Source organism: Microtus oregoni, unplaced genomic scaffold, assembly GCF_018167655.1.
Source record: "Microtus oregoni isolate MIOR12 unplaced genomic scaffold, Mior012 000073F_002, whole genome shotgun sequence".
Lineage (NCBI taxonomy): Eukaryota > Metazoa > Chordata > Mammalia > Rodentia > Cricetidae > Microtus > Microtus oregoni.
In genome coordinates, this window is record NW_024543982.1 from 433,343 (window position 1) to 452,397 (window position 19,055).

The 19,055-nt window shown below is 36.9% G+C and overlaps 1 protein-coding gene across 1 annotated transcript in view; it reads right to left on the bottom strand.

Moving 5' to 3' along the window:
• Nucleotides 1-19,055, bottom strand: part of LOC121441087 (rab proteins geranylgeranyltransferase component A 1) — a 172,142-nt gene that overhangs the window by 50,857 nt on the left and 102,230 nt on the right. The window contains exon 9 of the mRNA XM_041642219.1: nucleotides 623-700. Within this exon, the coding sequence (XP_041498153.1) occupies nucleotides 623-700 (78 nt within the window). The remainder of the gene's footprint in view (nucleotides 1-622; nucleotides 701-19,055) is intronic.

A 19,055-nucleotide genomic window follows, 5' to 3' on the forward strand; every position in this document is an offset into this window, starting at 1 on the left:
AATAAACCCTAGAGAAAATAATTAAAATACAAAATAGAGGTAAATAGATGATACTCAGCTAGTGTAAAAAAGCAGGGAAATTCGTCCTTTAATCCTTTACCAGCTTGTAGGCCTGATTCTGTTGTAAAAGAATTTATCCTCAGATAACAGGGCAGCATAGTTTATGACAACAATCTACCTAAAAACTCATTAAAGTCTTTTCTCTTGAAGTGACATGCATTATCAGCAGAGATTAATCTGATGAGTCTTTAGGTGAGCTCCATTTTTAAAAATGCAATAACAGAGGGCTTTGTTGTCATCTGATGAAAATCAATTAGAGGAGGTAAGGCCACAAGGAAAACTAACATCACTCATCACCTACCCCAGGCAGCTGAAATGATTTGTCTTCCAAGCTTGAATGATCAGGAGCTACAGTCATATTGCAGGGAAATTAATTTAGTTTCTATATTCTGAACTCACTTTCCTTGTTCTGGAAGACCCAAACACAAATTACTTTTAATCAAGGTTGATATGTTATAAATACCAAGGAGGATCATTCAAGAATCACTTTTTAAAAAGCAACTTCTGTTTTTCACCCGTGTCTAATGTACACATATAGGAAGGTTATGCATGACATTCTTACTTTCTGGATTCTTTGTCCACTACAAGGCACTGTACAGAATGGCGAAGACAATAGATTCCACCAAACACAGCACACATTCTAGAAAGAGAATAGAAAAATGAGAATTAAGATAACTGAGTTGAAAATTAAGGGAACAACATTTAGTTATCTTAGCAACTGGGATTATAGAAAAGAAATCCAATAATATATAGTTTTCATTACTCATTTAAAAATTTCTCAGATGTAATATTAATAATTTCTTTATGCAACAAAGTGATCATGATTAATAATATAATATTGATCTAAAATTATGATCTGGCCAAAAGTGTCACTAAGCAAGAGTTAAATTTCCCCCTAAAGTCAGCTCCTGCAGTTTCTAAGGTACATATAAGCATAAATACCCTCCAGAGGTGATGTTAGATGAACCACAACTACAACAAACAACAACAGCAGAGAAGGATAATGAAAGATGGAACAAAGTGATTTCAGGGAACTTCTGAAGAAATCACTTACCATAGAGGTAAGCAAAATCTCCAGAAGCCAAGACAATAACTAGGCACTGAAAACATAGACCATGGCATGAGTTAACATGCAGCAGAAGCGGGAAGGAGTTTGCTGTGCCATCCAGCTATGCACTAGCGATTCAACACCCGCATAGGGAGAACAAGCCTGAAGACCTAAGCAGAAAAGGAAATCATCTTTCATGATATTTCATTATTTAAGGGATATACTTCAGTAAAATGATGTAGAAAAGAAACACACTCATTACTAGAGCTGCAGGAGTGAGTGGATGGGTGTGTAGGTAAGCAGAATGCTGATTTGTCTTGAAGCTTGAGCAGACGAAACATAGACTTCTCTACTCATAACCAAGGTTTCCTCCTCTCTAACATTGGAAATTTGAAAAGATTACACCATTAAATGATGCAAAACACCCCTTACCAAGGAAATATCAAGAAAAGTGGCTCTAGGTAAATGATAACCCTGGACTTCAACTAGGGCCATATGAGACTTCCATAGGTTAGAATCTCACAATGATGATTTTAAAACTTGAAATTATCCAGTACAAAAAGAAACACATCAAGCCACAAGTGAGAATTAGCAGACACAATTTAACAGCAGGCTTAAACCCATAACACCTTATTCACATAGAAATATTAGGTAGAGGTTATAGGTATGCATAAAAAGGATTAAACAAAACTGTGAAAGAGAACAATGGAATATCAGAAAGGTGACTACAGTAGGCTGATTTGTCTACCAGCAGATGTCCACACCCTAATCTCAGAGATATATAGACATGGTACACTGCCATCATGAAGGACTTTACAAGTACAATGCACTAAGGTTCCTGCTATCAGATTATCCTGGTGAGCACAACACAATTAGAGTGTTCTTCAAAGAAGCAGGAAGGTTAAAGTCAGATATAAAGATGTGCAGATGAGCACGGGGGTCAGAGGGAAGCTGTTTGTATGAGGTGGCCCCATGCCAAAGAATGCAGGTGGCCTTTTTAAACTAGAAAAGGAAAGGAACAGAGCCTTCCTTCGTGCCCTAAGAAGGAATGCAGCCCTGCTGGTCCCTTTCAGACTGCTGACCTTCAGGAATGCAAGATAATAAATTTGTGTTGTTTTATCCTACTGAGTCAGTTAGTGCAGAAATAGGAAATTAAGATACACACACACACACACACACACACACACACACACACACACACACACACACGCACAAATGTTTATAAAAAGAGCAGCAATATGAACCAAGGTAAAGAATGGGTCATGACCAAGAGATTTGAGGATAGCAAGTTACATTTATCAGAAGAATGATCTCTGATTCGTACTGTATTCAAAATCAGTTTCAGGAAGAGAACAGGCATAAGTTGGAAAAGCAAAGCTAAAAGAGAACACAGGAAGATATGGAGTCAGGAAAGAGAGTTCTCAACAAAACACAAAACTCATCATTAAACTGAGAAAATAGAATAAATTTAAACATTTAAACATGTTGACAAAGTTTTTTTTTCTTTTTTTAATTATTTTTATTGAGCTCTACATTTTTCTCTGCTCCCCTCCCTACCTCTCCCCTCCCCTTCAACCCTCCCTTGCAAATTCTTATATCTTAAATTAACCTATTATTATTAATCTGTGTATCGCTACGAGTCTGTGGTTTGCTAGGTAAGGTTCTGGCTTCTTCCTTCTTTGGAAAAAGTTTTTTTTTTTTTTTTTAAAGGCAAGCCACAGATACAAAAAGAGATGTACAAATACATTAGTAGTTACTAAGTCTTGAATAACACTTTGTTACAGTAATCTCAAAATGCATACATTTTTAGAGCAGCAAAACCTATTGCTATGTAGATATTTTAGGTAATCCCTGTTATATGTATGGAAGAAGATGTAGGCAACTTTTTCTTTCTTCCTGTACACATTTTAGGCATTGCGGTTAAGGAAGAATTTTGACTGCCTGAGTTCATATGCCAACTATGCCGCATACTAGCCGTGTGACCATGGAAACAGGATAATCAGCTCCACTATATTTAATTTCCCTCACCAGCTTTATTCACATAGGGTTCTTTTGAAGAAAAAACAATATCGTAAAAAAGTTATAAAATATACAATATACAGAATTACAAATATATCATATGTTCATTTTAAAATGGTCTTTTTATATACCAACATGAAATCAAAAATATCTAGAGCAGAATTAAAAAATAAATGGGCATTTATATACACAATAAAGAAGTTTCATTTAACCAAAGAAGATCTAAGATCTAGCCATTGTCCTGAGCTTCCGGGAGGTGATCTCTATGCCCTCTAATTGTCATGCCTGAAAGGAGTGTTGTTGTTTTCCCAGAGACACTGGTTCAACAGACAGCTTTAAGAAATCAATTTAGGGCAAAGGCGGGGTGAATCAGATAATTTTAGGATGGGGGTGGCCAGATCAACAGTTTGAGTAGGGACAAGTGCTTTGGCCATTTGACAAATAATCAACTAAACTCCAGGACTGAGCACTGACCTCAGCTTCTAGTGAAGTTACACTAAAGCAACAATTAGAAAAAGGCGAATACTGATGCCCAAGTGAGTTTTTGTGCCTGGTTATACAGGCAGGTCATATACTTGCATTGGAGAGGAATAAAGCTCTGATTCTTCAGTGAGGAAACATGCTAGAAACTATACATTTGGAATCCCTCAGTGTTCTGCCCTAAACACCTTGAATTTCTTTACTGCTCCTGCAGAGGGTTAGTTCTCCGAACCTATATCAGGAGGCTCACAAACATCTATAACTTCAGTATCAAGCGATCTGACAACCTCTTCTGGCCTCCCTGGGAACCTATATGCTCATGATGAACATAAATTCATGAAGGCATACATACATATGAATAAATAAAAATAAATGAGTAAATTCTTAAAAAGTAATTAAAATTTTTAAAAAGTAATTAAAGTAAATCTGCCTAAATTTTGAGGTTTGACAAGACCAAGTGAGTACACTGATGTCTTTATTTTAGTCTATATTGAGAATGTATTTCATAATCTATCAGATGTTAAGACATCGCAATCAACAGAGTCTAATGAGACTTAGAAAAAATAATTTCCTGATTGGACTCTGTAGTTGCATTTGCCATGTGGTATTCAGCCTTCTGCTTTTGGCAAGAGAGTAATGACATACAAGAAATCATGACTAAGGTGACTACCGTAATCTTCACTGTCAATTTCCTGCTGATAACGGAAGAGTTCGCATGAAACATCATTGGTCTACTTCACACAAATAAGCTAAATTAAATGTAAAGCCCCCAATAAATGCTCTCTTTTGTTTGGGGGATATATTTACATTGTGAGTGTGGTTGCAACAGTGTTTCTTAGCTACTCAGAAGTAGTGACAGGTGAACTGGCACCACGTGACCTATAGAAGTTTTCATCTCAGACTAGGCCACATTCTCATGTTCACTCCTCTCCTATCCCTGCATGCTCACAGCAATAGAGAAAAGGTAAAGTAGCATCAATTCTTCAAGAGGGTATGCGTCTTAATTTTTTTTTTTTTTTTTTTTTGCTTTTTCGAGACAGGGTTTCTCTGTGGCTTTGGAGCCTGTCCTGGTCTCGAACTCACAGAGATCTGCCTGCCTCTGCCTCCCGAGTGCTGGGATTAAAGGCATGCTCCACCATCGCCCGGCTGTGTCTTAATTTTGAAAAAAAAATTCTGACTAACTTAAAGTTGTATAAAGTAAAAATGTTATGAAACATGTCACAGATTACCACATTATCAAAAGATTCCTAAACGTACTTAATGAAACATGATTTTTACAAAGACCTCTTTTATATTTCTGTATGAAATATGATATTATTTTGCATATATTATCTAGTATCCTTCTGAAAAGAAACCTTTACAAAATCTGAGTTACATGAGACCTCTATAATTCATCAAAAATTACCTGATTTTGAACATGATATGATCTAACAACCATTGTTGTACACACTATAGGAAAAAAAAAACATGTAAAGAAGGTAAAGGCCCAGATGACCAAATTATGTGAGTGGCATGGAGCTTTACAAAGAAGTTTAATGGCTACACATGGTCATGACCATCCAACCAAAATCTCTCCGAATTTTAAATGAGAACGTAAGTATTTACTGGTCTTGCAAAGAATAACATCTACTACAAATATCTGAGACTACAAGGTTATACACTTTTCATGAAAGTTTACAATTTTCATACTGCTGCTCTTTGGGCTTGTCTGCTGGGAAGGGAAAACACATATAGTTTACAAGGGCGGTATGTATTCTCTCTCACCCATCTATTTTGTCTTCTGCATCTTTTGCTCCTATCATGAAACTCAGTAGTTTGTGTCGGACAAAATAAGGACATTCATCAACTACTCTTTGTGACTCATTTCCGTATTTTGCCTTCAGTGGTTTTTTGTTTGTTTGATTGCTGGGTGGTATGACAATTAGCAACAGAGGAAACTTGGTAAAGGTGGGTAGGAAGCTCAACAGTGTGTTCTTGAGAGGTATATTCAAAACTTAAATAGTAACTGTGATCGTTACATTCAGATTACTGGGGCACAAAAATAATGGCCATTACTGAATGCTTTCTACATGCCATATATACTACATGTATGAGCATGATACATGCTATAATCATCCCACGAGACAGAGTTTTACAAATTTGGAACTACACACACGCACACGCGCACACACACACACACACACAGAAAGAGAGAAAGAGAAACAGAGACAGAGAGACAGACATGTACACACAAAGAGATGTCAAGAGATTTGCTCAGGGTCATTTAATAAATGGAAACGCTGAGAAAGAGACTGAAATGAGATGATTCCAGAGATTTCTATGTTAGCCTATTGTTTCTGTCAGTATGGAGAAAAGCTGGAGTTAGACAGCCAAATTTACTCCTAAAGTTGTCCTACCCCTGTGTGCTTGCAAAGATTATTATAAAATGTAGTCCCAAGATGTATTCACTATTATTCCTCCTGAAAAGATGTTTTTATTTCAATACATGCTAAACTTATAGAATAGAACTTCAACTGTATATAGTACAATTATAATTACAGTAGAAATGCTTGACTTTAAACTTTCTAGAAAATAATGAATACTTCATAATTCATATTAAAACATTATAAAGTGCATTGGTCAAGCAGAAATTTAAAAAAAAATACTGTGAGTAAAAAGAGAATACTCCGAATGGGGTATATTTATAGGTAATATGGCTTAATAAGTTAGGCTTTAGTGCATGAAATGGTAACCTAGTGTTACAAGGGTTAATGTGTTAATGCTGAACAATTAAGTTACCCAAAGAAGACAATATCCAAGACTTCAGTTTTACAGCAGTGATATAGAAAGTCCTTCTGTATATGTGCTGCTTTTGTTGCATAAATAATAAAGAAACTGCCCTGGCCTGTTGATAGAGCAAAGTAGAACTAGGCGAGGAAACTATACTGAATGCTGGGAGAAAGGCAGAGTAAAGAGATGCCATGTTGCTGCCAGAGGAGAAAGATGCTAGCTCTCAGCTAGAACCTTGCCAGTAGGCCAAAAGCTTCGTGGTAAAATATAAGGCAATTCTACCAAAAGCAATCTATAGATTTAATGCAATCCCCACCAAAATCCCATCAAAATTCTTCACAGATCTGGAGAAGACAATAATCAACTTTATATGGAAAAACAAAAAACCCAGGATAGCCAAAACAATCTTATACAATAATGGAACTTCTGGAGGCATTACCATCCCTGACTTCAAACTCTATTACAGAGCTACATTATTGAAAACAGCTTGCTATTGGCATAAAAACAGAGAAGTCGACCAATGGAATCGAATAGAAGACCCTGACTTTAACCCACAAACCTAGGAACACCTGATTTTTGATAAAGGAGCTAAAAGTATACAATGGAAAAAAGAGAGCATCTTCAACAAATTGTGCTGGCAAAACTGGATGTCAATCTGTGGAAGAATGAAAATAGATCCATATCTATCACCATGCACAAAACTCAAGTCCAAGTGGATTAAAGACTTCAATATCAGTCCGAACACACTGAACCTGATAGAAGAGAAAGTGGGAAGTACACTACAACACATGGGCACAAGAGACCACTTCCTACGTATAACCCCAGCAGCACAGACATTAAGGGCCTCATTGAATAAATGGGACCTCCTGAGACTGAAAAGCTTCTGTAAAGCAAAAGACACTGTCACTAAGGCAGACAGGCAACCCACTGACTGGGAGAAGATCTTCACCAACCCCGCAACAGACAAAGGTCTGATCTCCAAAATATATAAAGAACTCAAGAAACTAGACCGTAAAAGGCTAATCAACCCAATTATAAAATGGGGCTGAACAGAGAACTCTCAACAGAAGAAGTTCAAATGGCCAAAGACACTTAAGGTCATGCTCAACTTCCTTAGTGATCAGGGAAATGCAAATCAAGACAACTTTAAGATACCATCTTACACCTGTCAGAATGGCTAAAATCAAAAACACCAATGGTAGCCTTTGCTGGAGAGGTTGTAGAGAAAGGGGTACCCTCATCCATTGCTGGTGGGAATGCAAACTTGTGCAACCAATTTAGAAAGCAGTGTGGCGGTTTCTCAGGAAATTCGGGATCAACCTACCCCTGGACCCAGCAATACCACTCTTGGGAATATACCCAAGAGATGCCCTATCATACAACAAAAGTATATGCTCAACTATGTTCATAGCAGCATTGTTTGTAATAGCCAGTACCTGGAAACAACCTAGATGCCCTTCAATGGAAGAATGGATGAAGAAAGTATGGAATATATACATATTAGAATGCTACTCAACAGTAAATAACAAGGACTTCTTGAATTTTGCATGCAAATGGATGGAAATAGAAAACACTATCCTGAGTGAGGTAAGCCAGACCCAAAAAGAGGAACATGGGATGTACTCACTCATATTTGTTTTTTAGCCATAAATAAAGGACATTGAGCCTATAATTCGTGATCCTAGAGAAGCTAAATAAGAAGGAGAACCCAAAGAAAAACATATAGGCATCCTCCTGAATATTAACCTTCATCAGGCGATGAAAGGAGACAGAGACAGAGACCCACATGGGAGCACCGGACAGAAATCTCAAGGTCCAAATCAGGAGCAGAAGGAGAGAGAGCATGAGCAAGGGAACTCAGGACCGCGAGGGGTGCACCCACACACTGAGAAAATGGGGATGGTCTATCGGGAACTCACCAAGGCCAGCTGGCCTGGGTCTGAAAAAGCATGGGATAAAACCGGACTCACTGAACATAGTGGACAATGAGGACTACTGAGAACTCAAGAACAATGGCAATGGGTTTTTGATCCTACTGCACGTACTGGCTTTGGGGGAGCCTAGGCAGTTTGGATGCTTACCTTACTAGACCTGGATGGAGGTGGATGGTCTTTGGACTTCCCCCAGGGCAGGGAACCCTGATTGCTCCTCGAGCTGACGAGGGAGGGGGACTTGATGGGGGAGGGGGAAGGAAATGGGAGGTGGTGGCGGGGAAGAGACAGAAATCTTTAATAAATAAATAAATTAAAAAAATACTACAAATGGGTTAATTTAATATGTAAGAGTTTGCTAGGAAGATTCTATCGTTATTGGCCAAGCAGTGATTTCATTAATACATTTTCTGTGTGCATATTTCGGGAGCCTGGGCGGCCACGAAATGAATAAGCAGCCTTCTGCAACTCAGCAGCATTGTGGGGCCTGAAGGAATGTGTGGCTCTGCTATACCTATTTTCTGTAGTACAGTAAGTATGATAAGAATTATAATAATAAGTAATTTGGTATTGAGGAACTACAGGAAAATCCACAGACATATTATAAATATCAGATATTTTTGCTCCTCTAAAAAGACTGAAATGTAGTTGAACAATTATGTCATTTTCAAAATAGTTAGAAGAGAAAAACCTAAACATTGATCACTTGTACTTTAGCTACACCCCAAATACACAGCAAAGTGATAAAACAACAGTTCCGCTAAATATGTCTGCTAAATATCATGATATATAATTTAGCTATTGCATCTGCAAAACTTGACAATATTTTTAGTAACTACATGCATAGATAAACATGTATCAGAGCACTATATTTAAAGCAGCACACTGAGCTTTCTATCATGTTCACCTCGTTCATGTGCTGTGAGAAATAAGTGTAGAGAGAACCATAAGGATGTGTGTTTATTTTATGTACTTAAGTACACACATGTGCTGGGGGGCAGCAGAAAGTCTCGGTGCTTCTTATATTCACACACCATAATTAAGTCTCACTATATATTATATATCACAAGGCATATTTATGAGTTCTAGACTTACAATAAATATTTATACTACTACAGTGAGTACTATATAGCCCATATACAGTGAGTACTATAACACTATGTTTATCAATAACACTGTGGTTCTTGTATTTCCCCCCTTTCCTAGCCTTTAGTATCCTGGCAGCTGGAAGAAGAGGGAAGGACATTAGGTGTCAAAAGTGAATGCTACATTTTTGGTTGCAGTGGGTCTACCTTCTGGGAAGGTAACACTGGGTATGATGTGAGTCACAGCAGCCTTTCTCCTAAGACTGCATCTAATATTCAAGCTACTTGCATCCAAACCAGCTTTAGACCTCTCACTGCCTCAGAATCAAATGTATCTTCAAGAAAAAAATTGTCTATAACAATACTAAGCCAGGCCCCATCTTTTATTGTCAATTCCTGATTCTATCAGTGGGATCAAAAATGATATAAAAATAAATAATGATGTGACCAATGACAAACATGCAAATGTGTGTTCTATCCACAGTGACCTATTATAGTGAAAATGACAGGCCACTCATAATACCGATTACAGTGACAGTACCTGAAAGCAGCTGGATTGACCAGCAATAATCAACATCAAAACTTTCAGCTCATTAGCAATCAAGTGTCCAACTGTAGTCATAATATGCTAATTGTAGAGATCAGTTTCTGAAGATGGTTATGGAGCCAATGTGTACATCAGCCTTGGGACTACTTCCTTTTTGTTTCCCTCACTAATAGTTCTATAACTATCTTCCAGTTCTTGAGATGATAAAATGGGGATAATACTTATCACAACTTATCACACAGAATTGTTTACTGAGATAAAGGAGTCAAAGCATGTGAGATGAAGTGTTCGCTATATTGCAACTTGTTAGCTACCATTTCCTGAAGAAGAGCCAAAGTTTACAGATTTCATTACTTATAAGTAATTGGTGGCCTAGACTGATGAAAGTGTATAGTAATCTGCCTGGGTGTTCATGATCTGTATTTTCTTCTACTAGAGTTTAAACAACATAGGTACCTGGTGAATGCAATCATCTTCCCCAAAGAAATATGTGCCAGGTCCATGAGAACTGTGTGTGCTAATCACAATGTGCACTGACATTTAGCCCTTCATTCCCAAATATTTATGGAATTAGGCCTACTGTCCAGTAGGTACAGTCCTAGTCTGTTAAGACACAACAATGAAGACAAAGGCTGTTGCTGATAGCATATAACTTTTCTAGTGTAACAATAGACAATGAAACATAAAGACTGTAATTTTCCCAAAAGCAATGGAACAGTTTAACGTTAATGTGATTTTCAAGCCAGAGTATAAGACAAACCGGACTGATATTTGAGCAAAGAACCAAGTAAACAGAAGAATGTGACCATGTAAAGATGTGGAGGAAGAATATTCCAAGCAGAATAAACGGCCAATTCCAGTACTTGACGTATAAAATGGCTCAGTGTATTTGAAGAAAGAAAAATGACTATAGCTCTACAAATATCAAATAAAGTGATATCACAAAGAAAGTAAGGGATCTGATAATGCAAAGTCGAAGCTGGGGAATTTTTTTTCTTCTTTGGTGGAGCCACCCGAAATTTATTCATGTTTCTACAGACTAACCATCATTGACGTTCATAGAAGTAACCCCAATAAAATATAAGGGTTTCATTATGGTGAGTGATGATGGGGACCTAAAGCACAGTAGTAACAATGCAGACAAAGAAGAAAAGATTGGGGCCAGATTTAAGACACAACTGCTGAAGAACTGTATATGGAATATAGATTCCCCAAGAACAATTCAAGAAAATTCATAAAGTTCTAAGTTTAGTGTTTCCCTTTGAAACATATAATAATCAAAGGTACCTTTTCAAGTCCAACTGTCTTCCTTCAAGAGCAATGCTTTGAAGAAGTATCCTGGATACTCTTATTCTCTCTCCCCGGGGGTGTGTGTTACTAGTTAGTTGCACACTATCTCTTAGCCTATCTCTTAGCTTTTCATCAACATCACTACTTAACACTATGCATATTCATTTCCAGATGGGGATACACAGATCAGTTTGTGTTCCTTGAAGAAGCTATAATGGACTAGGAAGGACACAGCACTCTTGGTAACCTAAGAAATTATCAGGCACATGTATCTGAATGCAGTGTTGGGCTTCTCATGCAGACTTTAGCCCCAAGGAAATCAGGCTAGGCACGGCTGTCACTCTTAGAAGGCATAACCATAATGCATAACTTAGGAAAAAGTTGCCCAAAAAGAATGCATAGCCTTCAGAAAGCTCACTCCCAGAAACTGCCTTTATTTTATACATCTTAGCCATATATCTTGCCTCTTCTGTTCTTGGTGCCACACTGTAGATGATATATTCACTTTTTCCCAAGCTTTTCCAGCTGTCCTTAAATTTAACCTTCTCTAGGAAAGTCACAATACAACTATGTACTGGATGACAGAAACAGATCTGTATTAATAACTGCACCAGGGGTTCAGAATAACTTAGCATAAATTATAGAACACTAGTCATCATTCAAGCCTTAAAAAATAAAGCCTTTCAAAACATTGGGGGTCAATTTGTATGCTTCCATCACAAGCTAGACTACAGATCTACAGTTCACATGTTTGCACAAGGGCTCTAACCATCAGGCCCAACCAAGCTCATAAATCCATCTTATCACAGTGATACCAAGAGTACTAGGAATGGAAAGCATCCAGGTTTCTGAACTAGTCTTAAAATCTAATTTCAAGAACGCTCTAAATAGTCAAAACACTATGACTATGGTGACAGATCTAATTAATAAAATTATTTTAATGATCTTTTAAAATCAATTATATAGAAACAATTCCATTGACTATCCAATTTCCTCTGATTCGTCTTCTCTCTCTGCCTCTTGCTCAGCAACGTAGATGACATACCCATTTCTGATTTCTGGTTTGAGTAACCCTTGTGTGAATCTTTTTTTTTCTTCCATTTTTCTACCTCACACTGAAGATCCAAATTTCACAATACATAGACAAAAAGAAACCTAGTCTAAACAATGACAAGAATATGCTTGTCTCTTTAATTGGTAATGTCCAGTATTATATAGGTATTTGTGAGTGCAGAAACAAGAATAATCTGAACTATACGAAAATTCCCTTGTGGATAAGCACCACATTTATTATCTGCTTATCTGTTGTTATCTAAGTCTATCCTATTTATTGCCTATTGTGGGTAGTGCAACAAAAGCATGAATATATAGTTATTTCTGTGATATTTTAGCATCAAGAGTCTTTCAAGTAATGCCCAAGAATGGTAGAGTTGTGTGATAGTTCTATTATCAGGTTGTAGATTGTCTTTTAAATTTTGTTGAGAATTTCATACATGAACACTGCATTAACATCAAATCCCGCCTCTGACTCCTCCCTTATCTTCCACCCTCCAAGCCCCTCCCAAATTTATTATCTCTTCTTTATTACTGTGATGTGTGTATTCTAATTTATGATAGTTTTCTCTATTGTTACATGCATGCATGAACACACACTGCCTACTGAGACTATTTAGTGTTAGTTGTATGCATAGGAGTTCACAGATGACTGCTTTGTATTGGTTAGCCAATGAGGGGGCTCATCCTATGGCAAACTGGTCATCTCTTTCTCAGAAGACATTAATTGCTATATGGTCTCTCTTATTTTCAGTTTCTAAGGAACCTCCATATTGACTTCCACAGTCCTTGAATGTTTACATTCCCACCAGCAATGCATATTGATACTTCTTTCCTACATCCTCCCAGGCATTGTTTGTTATTTGTTTTCTTAATGACAGCAGGAAAATGGGTAGTGCTTGAGATCATTTTGTTAAGTGAAGTTAGCCAGATGCAGAAAGACAAATATCACATATTTTTTTGGGGGGGGCAAAGAACATAAACTTAACATTGTGCATGCATGTGCAGGACATGAAAGTAAAAGGGGGCTCTGGGAGCAGAGGAAGAGCTATCACTGTTGGGAAGGAAAAGACAGGGCCGGGGAATCTATGTTACATGAAAGCAGAAGGGGAACTATGGGGGAGATGAAGTGGAGCAGCAACAGAGGGCAGGAAGGAAGGCAGTGGGAGAGAGAGGTAAATAACTGTACAACATACAATGTTATATTTTTCTTAAAATGCCATAACAAACCATTACTTTGTACGCTAACTTTAAATTCCCCATAAAAACAAATTCAATAAAAAATTAAAGTGAATGACTACAACCACCATCTTCTGACCTATATACACTGACTCCTAGGTCCCTTTCACTATTCTGAATATTGTGCAGCAAGATCGCTGTCTTATAAATTTCTAAATGTCAACTGTAAACTGAAAAGCAGATAGCTACTGAAGGGGGAAGTTACTATGCTGACTCCCCTATCATTTAGAAAAATATTTCATGATTAAAAAACAAAACAAGAAAACTAAACACTGTTTCTTGGTAAGCCTACTATAAAAATCTCACCATGCAAGTAAGAGCTCATTTAAACCACCCTCTTCCTTCCTTCCTGTGTTTAAACCAGATCTGTATGCATGACTAAACATTATCCCCAACCCCATGGTGAGAGAACATTTATTTTTTAAAGCAGTCTTTGATATAAAATGTTATCAAAGGCTTTTTGAAAACTCGAATGTTCACCAGCTCCCCCTTGTTCACACCATATTTACCCTTGTCAAAGAACTTTTAGAATGTTAAGGTATAATTCTCTCACAAAACCCACGTTCTTTCCTCCTGTGGATTCTATATTCAAGAACTTTAACTTTCTGCTATTTATTACAAAATTAACTCTCACGCTCAATTAATAGTTTGCCTTACTGCTTTGTCACTCCTGGGCTATTTCTTGAAACTATATACCCTGTACACCTTTTCCACTCCACATGTCAACTCATTTCCTCTTAACTGCCCCCACTCCAAACAGGAGATCAGGATAGTGTTACCATATTAAACTGTAATGGCTGAAAAAGCACATCAGGACCCAGTCGTCTGTGATCTCAGATACAGGGTTTCCACTTTGTATCCTGTGTTAGCATATATGAAGTTGTGTGGTCAAATAAAAACAAAGGGTGCCCAGCTGTGATAGGCAACTCCTGGCTACAACCTTCAGGCCTTCTTAGTACAGTCTAGAATGGGCCTAGTCAGGGACTGAAAGTACAATTCAGCTGCTGTTCACCTAGAGTTGGACATTTGGCTGAAATCAAGTCAATCAGATACTAACTGGCCACCGGTTTTGAACTGTGTTAGCTTAAGAATAAGAATGAAAGAGAAATTCATAGATTTAACCTTCTGATAAGCATGATAAAAATGCTGTGCATGTAACAATTAGAGGAATATTAAATATGAAACTATCCAGTCCAGACACAACAAGGAAGTAATCATGCATTCATTAGAGAAGTTACAGAGGTTTATTTTTTGTTGTTATTGCTGTTGTTCTTGTTTTGGTTTTTGGTTTTCTGAGATAGGGTTTCTCTTTGTAACAGTCCTGGCTGTCCTTGCTCCTTGCTTTGTAAATCAGACTGGCCTTGAGAAGTTACAGGGTTTAAGTATAAGCAAACCTTTCAAACACAAAAGATTAATTTGCTTACCTAACAAGCTGATGTTTTTTGTTTGCTTGCTTTTATTCATTTTACATACCAACCACAGTTTCCCCTCCCTCTCCTCCTCTGGCTCTCCTCTTCACCTCTCCCCAATTCAACCCCCATCCCAGCATTACCACTCTTGAGCACATACCCAAAGAATGCTCAATCATGCTACAAGGACGCTTGTTCAACTATGTTCATAGCAGCATTATTCATAATAGCCAGAACCTGCAAACAAACTAGATGCCCCTCAACAGAAGAATGGATAAAGAAAATATGATACATTTACACAATGGAGTACTATTCAGTTGGGGGGGGGGCAGTGGCATCATGAAATTTTCAGGCAAATGGATGGAACTAGAAAAATGCAGATGGTTTCTAATAATCAGAGATGGTTGAAGACCCAAGAAGATGGTTCAGTGGCTAAGAGTATTAGCTGCTCTCACCAAGGATCCTTGTTTTATTCTAAGCATCAACACAGTACTTCACAACAGTCTGTAACTCCAGTCCCTCTTCTGACCTACGCAGGCACTGGACACACATGAGGAGTACAAAGATATATTCAGGCACTCATGTACATGTAAAGAAATAAGTATTTAAAACTTACTCTATTGAAAGATACCATCTTCTTAAATACATAAGCAAAAACTGTTGCTTTCCTAGAGTGAGGAGTTGCCAAGTGGCAGACCGGAAGAACTACCCTGCCTGTAGTTCTGCATTACTTGTTATAACAGTTAAAAAAAAATGGATCTGTGGCTCCTTTAGACAAGAGGAACATCAAGCTGATCTGGGAGTGATGAAACTGCAATCAAGACCTATGATCACACATGCAGTAGCTGCTGAGTTATGAACACATGTTCTACAGTCCACCACAAACTTTTCCATTCCTCGAAATCTTCTTCTAGCCCATTTAATTTCTTTCTATGATCTACCAGATTGCATTTTCTTTGTTTCTGCTATCTGCTAAGTTTTCATTTTGATATTTTACTCATGGTGTCATGAATATTCCATACGAGATGATATTCAGGAGGCTGTTCATTAAAATCTAAAATATGAGTGCTAACAGAAGGCTTCAGGCACCAGAAACACACACACACACACACACACACACACACACACACACACGAGCAGAACTGGTAAAATTCTGAGTGTATATCCACTTAACTACCTTTAGAAGACTTAGGGGCTGGGAAGATGGTCCAGTGGGTAACATATTTTCTGTATAAGCACAAGGACCAAAGTCTAGATTCCCAGCAACTGCATAAAAGCCAGGCATAGTGGCATGCAGCTGTAACTTCAGAGCTGTGCAATATACAGGTCCTGATAGTTTTCTGGGTAGGAAACCTACTAGCTTCATGTTTGGGAAGAGATTTGTCTCAGCAAATAAGGTGAACAGTGATTCAGGAAGACATCAGATGTGGACTTCTTCCTCCACACAGCCCCCGACACACATGTGATAGATTAAAAAAAAAAACATAAAAGAAATAGAAAGAGAAAAATGTATTTTATGCTCTGAAATGCCAAAAACAATTAAAAATGCATCAATAGGTTTTTTTCCATTTCCATTCTGTTCTAGCAATAAAAGGCTTTAGGGAATGTCTACGATTCAGGGTTATATCATTCATTGATATATATTTTTTAAAAAATCAATGTATAAGATAGTGATTAATCAAAGTTTAAACTTCAATATGAATCCATCTTATTTAGAATGCTCACATATTTCAAAAACATTTTAAAGTGATTTTTTTTTAGTTATTTACCAGGTAATATGAAAATAATCCTTATATTTCATGGAAGTTTTATAGTTCTCAAATAAGCACAGAGAAATTAAAATACTGGAAGCAAAGCAATGATCACTTCTCTGACAGGAATATATGGATCTGACTAATGACAACAGAGCACAAATTTCCTCATTTGTGGGTATGGTTTTCTTTTGTAAAACTTTGCATTAAAAAGACAAAATGCCATTTTCAAGCATTTACAATAATCACATCACATATTAACTTAGAAATGACAATTTGTCTTCTAATTTCACAAGCCTTGGAATTTTTTTCAAAAGTAAATTCACTTTATTTTAATAGACTCTGATAGAATGTAAGGCCTGACTGCATGAAAATATTGCTAGGGCTAATTTTTCAGTATAATCAGCTGTATGACAAGGGTAGCCAACACCTACTGTTACTATATAGGAAAAATACACAGCTTAGGCTCAAGAGTTTCTCACGTCCTCCATTTTTATGAAAGTTAAGAACATGGAAATTGTCTCTGAAAAAGATGAAAAACTGAAACTATTGACAGAGATTGTTTGTTCCAGTTATTAAATTGCCTTTATAATTACAAGCTCAAAGAAAATCCACAAACCAACATAATATCCATAAAATATATTTTTCAGATAATTGTGTATATTTGTAGTATACCCGAACTCTTTGATGCTATTAACCCCAAAGAGCAGACAGTTAAGAAAATATAACTCTAATTAGTCGAGTACAGTTCCAACAGTGATTCCGATATTACTGAAACTGCATACCAACCATGGACTGAATTTCAACTTTGCCCTGGTGACATCAAATAGTATTATAGATCAATTAAGAGTCATGAAAAAAAAATTTGGCTGGTAGCCCTCATCATACATAGCCTTTAAAAAAGCAATTTTAATTCCTATCAAGGTAAGAATCAGGAGTTGTAATTTTTTAATACAGCCGCAAAACAATAGGACCCATTAATAGCTGAACTTTTGACAGCACTATTCAAGATGATTTATGAGTTTGTATATAATTTGATTATTCTATTAATTCTGCTGATTACTGCTTCAGCTAGTAAAGTGAAGGTCACTTCCAAAATAAATCTTCATTACATTTCACAGAAAGTAACTGCCTCCAACTAGTTGTTTTCTTTAATTAAAAACTAATGTAACAAGAAAGAAGATAGGCTTCAGGGTTACTCATCTGTTGTACTGTGTGGATATAACATACAGAAGGCAAATCCAATGCAATACAAAGTGTTCCTTCATCTAATACTTTAATTTCAAAACTGGAAATATTACATTTATTTATACTAATACTAAAATTACAAAACCCAACTCTACTAATGTTTTAAAAATTAAAAAGAATATTTTAATTTATAAAAGGATATTTAAAAAGTCCCTAAACACACATTATAAAATGTAAAAGAATGTTTTCACTTCTAAAATTATATATGTGGGGTTATGTCCATGAAAAAAGAACAGTAGACGACCATTGCCTTAACCAGATCTTTCCTAGACGCAGAAAGAAACTCTCTATGCTCCATAAGATAAATAATGGGCACAGGGCCCCGAGAGGTTGGAGAGAGATCAGAGGAAAAATGGTCAGAGCTCATATTAATACATTATTCTTATTTAATCTATTTTTACACACAGAACATTCTGTGTCCTAGATTTAATGCTTCATTTTATTATTTTTTAAAGTTCCTCAGCCCTTCAGCTTGAGGTCCTATCATCAAAGCTGATGAATCATATAACCGCATCAAACCAATAAAGCAAATTAAATGATGCATATTTTCCCACAGAAGTAAAAAGCAATCCTCAAACTCAGGAAATAACATTTCGAAAGACTGAAAGTTTGATTATAATAAATTATAGAGGTACAAAAATACCACAAAGAAGTAGGCAGCAATAACTTTCATGCATCCTCAATCAATTGGGCTTCTACCACACACTATATTTGTGTTTAACTGCTTTGCCCCACTATGATCGCCTTCCCTTTTATATATACGAAAAGATTCTGCATTCCAGCTAAATACCTAATGGTACTTGGCATTTAGAGCGCTCTTCCCATAACCTTTAAAACACATGTTGTTCCATCATACTCTGGCACCACACTCAAATGTTACCTACCTTCCTGAGTAGGCTTAGATACCCATTTCCCTCTACCACCTACCATATGTCCTCCCCAACAATCACTGCATGAAAAAAAAATCCCTCATTTTTCTCATAGAACATTCACTCCAATGATTTCACATCTCTCCCAACATTCTTCACCACCTCCAAAATCTATTTTCATCAGTTAGTTTATCATGAACATGAACATCTACCAAAACACTGGAGAATTTATTTGGCAAGTTAAAAATTTTATTCTA